Source organism: Lolium perenne, chromosome 5 (genome assembly GCF_019359855.2).
Source record: "Lolium perenne isolate Kyuss_39 chromosome 5, Kyuss_2.0, whole genome shotgun sequence".
Taxonomy (NCBI): Eukaryota; Viridiplantae; Streptophyta; class Magnoliopsida; order Poales; family Poaceae; genus Lolium; species Lolium perenne.
In genome coordinates, this window is record NC_067248.2 from 226,629,164 (window position 1) to 226,637,016 (window position 7,853).

A 7,853-nucleotide genomic window follows, 5' to 3' on the forward strand; every position below is an offset into this window, starting at 1 on the left:
AGTAACTAATATTAAGTGACGAATCCATCATCAATCTAACAGCTCACTACTGTAGCTTATCAAAAGCATATAAATGACTGGTTGATAGGTCATACCTGAAATCTGCACATTCTTTTCTCTATATACGTTAGCTCTAAACGCTAAATACCAAACTTGCACATACGTTCATATGGCTAAAATCGAACCTAGAAAAAGTAGATTAGTTACATACTTACAGCTTCCTGAGAGGGTTCACGTGTAAACATCACCGGTCAGCCTTGTTTTGCTATAAAATGGGAAACCATCTAAATCAAATCTTGGACAACTTGAGTACTCCATGCATCTAGCTTAATTATTTTGGATAGCAACAGTACTAACGAATAAGGTAACATGAAAAAAAACGTAAAGCCTCCTTTAAACATGAAAGTAAGCAAGCCTCAAGTGCACTTCTCCAATGTTTGACTCGATGATGCAGGGAATGCAACCTACCGAAGATATGTGTTGTCACTTAAGGCTATGCAGATCAAATCTTGTTCCCTTCCTTCCGCTCAGAATTGATATACATCAGACATAAAATCTGTTGATGGGTTCAACAAACTGTTCAGTCCAAGAATAGTATTTCTGGTATACATCAGAGTATCATACGCAAGCCAATTTGTAGAACTTTCTTGATAAATTCAACGATCTATAACACAAAGCAGTGATTATAAGGACGCGGGCTTACTTAATTGTCTGCGTAGTGTTGGCAGGAAATCATCGATGCACTCCACAGCCTTACCGGCGATTACGTCCGCTTTGTTTGCCTCAAATTCTCATCGGTACTCATTACACAATCTTGTCCGGCTCATCAACAAATCATCAGACCGAGCAGCAGCTGGTTCACATACGGATATACGCCATCCTCCATGAACTGAACTATTCGAGGCTGGAGCAGAAGGAGCATGGAGAGAAGACTCCGGGAGGCGGCGGCTCTAGGGCTCGCGAGCGAGCGTGCCTATGGGACGGGAGAGATAACGAATGAGTTTTTCTTAATTGTTCGGCAGCTAATTGCAATTATCCAAAGAGACTATTGCGTGGGGGCGAGGAACTCCCATGTTAATTCATCCAACGAATTTACATAGGCAAAGGGTCAACCGGACGGACAATTAAGAGTTATTTTCTAGGATTACCGAGGAGCCTTAATGAGAGTCTCCAATTAGTAAATAATAAGATATAAGATATAAGATATAAGATAGTAAAATATACTTTACTTATTTCATCTAAAGATCATTGGTATGTAGCCACCTGATCTTTCTGAAGTTGGTATTATAAAATTTGAAGTTGATATGAATGGGCGAATACTTACTTGAACCTGTAACACAAATGATGGACGAAAAGAAGTTATATCAATAGCAATTCAATAATCGCAGTTCTGGAAGTGAACAAACAAAGAATTATTAGAATAACAACAATCATGTGGTTGCTAGTGATGTCAATGTTTCACTTTGAAATAGTATATGACTTGTGGGTGATCTGCCCCTCACAACCTTTCTTCCATGGCGTCAAATTGAGGAGATGAAGTTTCTATAGCAGAGCCTCTCAGCTTGGGAAACACGCCAACCTGGTTCTTGCAAGAATATTTATCACTATCAGATTAGAGCTATGATACTGTAGTATCAAAGCTGGAATTAGAAAGAAAATACAGTACTACCCTAGCTAGGTACTCAAAGCCAACAAAAAGGAGCATGGGAACTGCATATACTAAAGGCAAATTAGCTCTCAACGGACTGAAGTTGCGCCAATAGTGTCAATTCTATCGATGTAGCCATTGGCACCTCTCTTAATTTGTAGCGACCGGGAACTAAAGTGAGAGCAAGATATTAAAATTTAAATTTAATAATAAAGTTGATTAGGCTGACACATTTTTGGGAGATCTATCAGCATCAATACGATGCAATGCTCTGACCTGAAGGTTCTTTCACTATGTTTCTCAAGCAGAGATAACATAACAGAACAACTCACATTACTTTGACGGGTGAGGTACGGGTGAGGTACAGAGGAGACCAACATAGAGTAAAATCTTACCAGGACGATGGACTACTACATAGAGAATTAAGAAAGCGTGATGGACTCGTGTTATATACTTTTTCGTCTATGAAATAATATTTTAAATTTGTCTAAATTTTGATGTATCCACATGGTATATATTCGAATTTTGATAAATTTACGACATTCTTTTATAGACAATAGTACTCATATTGTGGGGCTGGAGTTAGCATCTCATGTGATTAGCTGATATCGGCCCAGCAACTTATGATTTGATTAACTGGAAAAATGAGATCATATTATATACTTGAGATTAGAGATAGCACTTCCCAGTTGTTAGCCACTGTTCAAGCGGAAGACATCGGAGACGTCCAAACTCTGGCCTAGCTGCGCCACCACCGTGACGTACGACCTGCAAGTCATAGCTCACCATCTGACTAATTGGAAATAGGAGATCACATTAGGACCATGAGATTACCGATATTATTTTCAAGTCAGCCAAGTAGAGAGAGACCGTTCAGCGCTGCACCAGGCGTTAGAGACGGCTCAACTTTGGCCGCTAGTTGCCACCACCATGGCGCGTGATCTGATGACCGGCTACACCGACGGCCCCGCACCGTCGGCACAATAAGGTTCACCGTCGGCACAGGCTCTGCCGACGGTCACCGTCGGCGTCTCCCCGTCGGCATAGCAGGCGTCGGGGTCTGCGCGCGCACCGTCGGCACAGCAGGTCACCGTCGGCACAGTCGTACGCCGACGGCTGGACGGTGGCCGTCGGCCGCCCCATCGTCGGCAGAGCCAACCAGCCGTCACGCCGGCGCCGTCAACGTCCCCAGCTGTGCCGACGGTGCACAGTTTTCCTTTTTTTTTTCCAGAACTTGCGGCAAAACGGTGACTATTCGAACTGGAAAAGCGCGCGAAACTGGGCCGGCGTCACCGTCGGCACAGACCCTGCCATTTGGCACAGCTACGGGCCTGTGCCGACGGTGACACCGTCGGCACAGCTGGCCCAGTTTTTTTCTGATTTTTGCCAATTTGGCCTCATTTGCTCAGAAAATCGCACAAAATGCACATATTATAAGATTGAATATCCAGTAACATATATAGCACCATATAGCACAAAGATATCACCGTATAGCACCAAATCTCACAAATATAGCATCAAATCTCACAAATAGCACAAATATAGCATACAAGACCATGGTACATACACCGGATCCACTACAAAGATGGAGCGTGTCATCATGTGCTAGTACAATGTAGAAACTATGGTGGTGCACCACCCGAGTGACGATCTAGCTACAGACGATCTAGCTCCGAGTGGGTGAAGTGAGGCCGCTGTATTTCAACGGTGCTCGGGGAGGTAGAACCACGACGAGAGCCACCGGAACCAGAAAAATGCCGAGGTTCGGCAGAAGCACCAGGAGAATGGCGACCGGGGTGCATCGGCGTACCACAAGGAGTGTCGTTCCCGGATTCTCCCAATCCCTACATGTTGGAGGGAGTTAGCAACTTAGCCATGTCACACCAAGTTAGCAACTTAGCCAAGTTAGCAACTTACCGGGGTCAACTGACGCTGACGCTTGTACATGATATAGAACTCCTCCTTGGACGGGAACACTGGCGTCGGCCCCGGATGAGGTGGCTCTGGGAGTGGTTCCTCTCGCACTCCAGTCATCATGAACCGAGTGAAACTCTGCAAGAAACGGGAGAGATAGCTCAGATTCAAACATGGGGACTTATTATGTTTTGCAACCATAGAGATTGAAACTTACCGCCATCTGGTTGCTCGTCCACTGGACATAGGCATCTTTCACAAGGTCATGCTCCTTAATCTTCTCGAGATACTCCTCGTAAGCTACTGCATAGGCCTCCTCGAGCTGAGTCTACAATTTCAGAAATAATGCGTCTCATCAACATAGCCATTCAGGAACAAGAGTCAAAACAGAGGATGAAAGTGTGGATGACTTACATCTACCTCTACCCGAGAACGGCATGTAGTCCGCGAGGAGGTAGCGTAGCTGCCGGAGGGGAGGGTAGCCTTGATCTGCGTGAAGTTCCTCTGAGGCTTGAAACCCCCAAAGAAGGCAGGGACGTCCATGCGGCTGGCCGGACCCCGCCAAAGCATCATCGCCACCTCGTCGACCGGCTCGGTCATAGGGTCCTCCACCTCTGGATGGAGCTTGGCGTACTCCTCGCAAAGATCTTTCCTTGTTCTCTTTGGCCTTGCCGTAGTACATCTCGTGCGCGGGCCGAGGCTCGTTCGGACGGGGCGTCACCAGCTTCATGTGCGTCCACGCTTCCATCTCACCAAGTTCCCTCCCGAGCTTCTTCCCTGCATCACAAAACAAATGTTATGCATATCATCGAAAATCAAAAAAATGCAGCTTGTTCCATTTTTATATGTACCAGACGCTCCCGATAGCGATCGGTGCTGCTACTCCCCGCAGTGTGTGTTCCCTGATTCCCACGGTTGGCCTTGTTCCGGTCGCTCACGGCCTTGAAATCGGGGTTTTCGCCGACCCAATTCTTGACCAACTCCATGAAGGCGGCCCTCTTATTATTATCAGCCCAATGTGGTACAACCTGCAAAATCAAAACTCATTTGAAGAACAAACAATATAGTTGCAAGTTAGCCGCGGTACATAGAATCACATTGACAATTACTTACCGACATGAAGTCATCTATCGTCATAGCCGGGGCGAGTCCCTGCACAATCTCAGGCTTTGTGTACCTTACGCCCGCTCAAAGCATAGAAGTGGCCGATGCACGTGATCCTCTGGTTGTACCACCGCTGCCGTGTCAACTTCCGACACATGTTACGGAGCACCACGTCCGCCCTCTCCTTATGCTCGCCGCCACCCTATAATTGCGCTGCAATCAAGCATAACAGAAAGTGTGAGAGGCATGAGTTATCACGGTGGGGTTATCAACTACATATGAACGAAACCCAAAGAGTATGCATTACGTACCCAAAACTTCTTGATCACGGCGTCGGCGGCGGAAGTAAAGCCAGGGTAAGGCGCTATCTCAAAGTCTTCCCAAGTGTAGGCTAGCTTGGACTCGCCCCCAAGGACCGGAGTGTACATCCCCGGCCAGTACTTCCTAATAGCAGCTCCAATCAGACTCCCTGGCACGCGGACATTCTTCCCCGTGTATGTGAAATTCCTGCACAATTATCAAACATTAGAAAATGCTAAGTGTCATAACGAAAATGAAATCACCTTACTACTTACTCTATCTTTCCTGGGACAAGGAGCCACTTCTCATCCTCCGTAGCAGGTTCCTTACTCTCATCGGGAACCTGCGCTTCCCCACGAATCCGCAACTTCTTCGGAGCCATCTCCGTCGAAGCCTCCTCGTCCCTAGACTCCTCCTCCTCCTCCCTAGTGTCCTCCTCCTCCTCCCTAGTGTCCTCCTCCTCGTCCATAGACTGTGAAGCCACCGAGCGGAGAGAGGGAATGTCGGCTAGAAGGAGCTGTGCATTCCCCCTCGTCCTCCAGCTCGTCCTCCCTCGTCCTCCAGCTCGTCCTCCCCTCGTCCTCCCCTCGTCCTCCCCGTCCTCCGTCTGCGTCTTCGTAACCCCGGGTGGGAACAATGGGTCTTCCACTCCGTCTGGAAGCACCCGGCCCTGGCTTCCGCTGATGCATCTGATCAAGCAAGGAGCTCGATGATGCCTTCCGTCCGCTCATATTGGGCAATTACCTGCATAAGAAAAGAGAAAATAATTAATAAGCATGTTGAAAATTAATAAGCATAATGACAAATATAGGTACTAAGCATAATGAAAATGTAGGTATTAAGCATAATGACAAATGTATGTATTAAGCATAATGATAATGTAGGTACTAAGCATAATGACAAATGTATGTATTAAGCATAATGATAATGTAGGTACTAAGCATAAAAGACCCTCACCATTCATCACCACTCTCATCTCTAGGCATTGGGTTCTCAGCCTCACTATCAAAATCAGTATCATATGAGTATTCATGGTCGGCATTGGGTTCGGTTGAGTCTCGACAATGTTGTCTTTGTTCGCATGGCGCTTGGTGAGCATAGCTATGTCCTTCAGGTCCACCACGGTCTCACCACGCATTTGTACATCGTTGTGGAGATCCTGAAGACCTATGTCTATTTGAAGAGCCCCGAACTGCTCTTCCTCTTGATAGAAAATTCCCTCATATGTTACCGGGTCAATGTTGTTGTAATCGTCCCTGGAGGGGATGGGTAGCTTACCATGTGGCGATACACTGAACACGACTTCCCAGCCCATGAGTTCCTCATTCTGACATGGGTAGGACAAATAATAAACTTGCTTGGTTTGGTGAGCCACAACATAGACGTCGGATCCGCTGTAGGTGGTTGTAGGCCTAACTTCAACTAAACCAATGGAAGGGGTGCTTCTCATTCCACCGTGTGGGTCAAACCAGTGGCATTTGAACACAAAGAGCTTGAGTTCTATGTTTGCGTTGTTGAACGTCAACTCGTATACCTTTTGTAACCTTCCATAGTAATCAAGATCATCGGCTCCGCGGGTGTAGACCCCAAAGATTTATTGTTTTTGCATTAGGCCGGTTCTTACGGTGAAACTCCGTATGGAAGCGATACCCATTTACATCATACTTCTCATGCGTATGGACTCTACGGTTAAAACCACAGGAAACGCATCTCAACTCATCTCGTCATCTCAACGTTGGGATCAGCTCCCTACAAGTTCAGTTCAGATTATTTTGTGCATTAGTTACGTGTAATAAGACAAGTCACGGATTGCAAAGTAAGAGGAACATTTGAGAAATTACTTTTTCATGGAACCAGTTCACGAAGCTTTTATTTAAGGGCGGGGCACCCTATTTCAGAAGAGTGTACCACTGCGTGGGAGTGGGACCATTTCTTCCTGACCACATTTCATCATGGAATTGGCTGAAAGGAGAAAATACGTATTAGACCAAAACCAAGTTACTGGTTGCAAAGTAATTGGTTCATCATTTTACCTCATGAAATCGACCACTTCCTCCATGTTCATAAGCACGTAAAGCATTATGCAATCCTTCTCTTCTGGCGAAATGTTCTCCACTTTTGAGGCACCGGCCTTGCCACCGGGATATTTGAAGAGCAAGAGCTTTGGGTCACGGTTGGGCTCATCGGAATTGTACCGAGCGACCGGGTTATGCTTAGTGGGCACATCATTGGCATAGTACATTGTCGTGGCGTCGCCATCTCATGGAGGAGAGTTGCCTCAGCTATGCATGCTTCAATCTTATTTTTGTTTCCACATTTGTACCGAATATATTTGAACTCCCTCTCAATACAAAATCGCCAACGATATCGCACCGGTCCCCCCAAGAGTGCCTCGTTGGCGAGATGCACGATGAGATGTAACATCGGAGTGAAGAAGCCCGGGGGAATATCATCTCTAACTTGCATAGCATGTCCCGGCACTTGCCGCTGCAGCCTTCTCAATCACCTCGGTACATATCCGCTTAGCACAGACCGTGCGGAAAAAATGGCTCACCTCCGCAAGCACTCGCCGGACATGATCGGGGAGATACCTCGAAGCATCACCGGCATCAGCCGCTCAATCCATATATGATAGTCGTGACTCTTGAGCCCGTTTATTTTTCCCGTAGCAATATTGACTCCCTTACTCATATTCGAACAATAACCATCAGGGAACATCACGTCATATTTGAGCCACGTAAATGCCTCCTTCTTGTCGGCGCTATCAAGACAGTACTTGGCATGCGGCTTTAACCAACCTTTTCGATTGCCCTCAGGAGGCTGCATGTGTAGAGCCACCCTGTCACATATCTCCTCAATATCGACTCTCGCTGACACGTTATCCCTT

At 46.5% G+C, this 7,853-nt stretch overlaps 1 protein-coding gene across 1 annotated transcript; it reads right to left on the reverse strand.

Annotated features, from left to right (window-relative positions):
- Positions 1-3,303: 3,303 nt before the first annotated feature.
- On the reverse strand, positions 3,304-4,105 carry LOC139831759 (uncharacterized). Its single transcript, XM_071821084.1, has 4 exons — positions 3,977-4,105; positions 3,780-3,890; positions 3,566-3,700; positions 3,304-3,492 (listed from the first exon to the last, which is right to left on the reverse strand). Exons 1-4 carry the CDS (start codon positions 4,103-4,105, stop codon positions 3,304-3,306), a joined length of 564 nt encoding a protein of 187 aa, XP_071677185.1.
- Between the last annotated feature and the right edge of the window lie 3,748 nt (positions 4,106-7,853).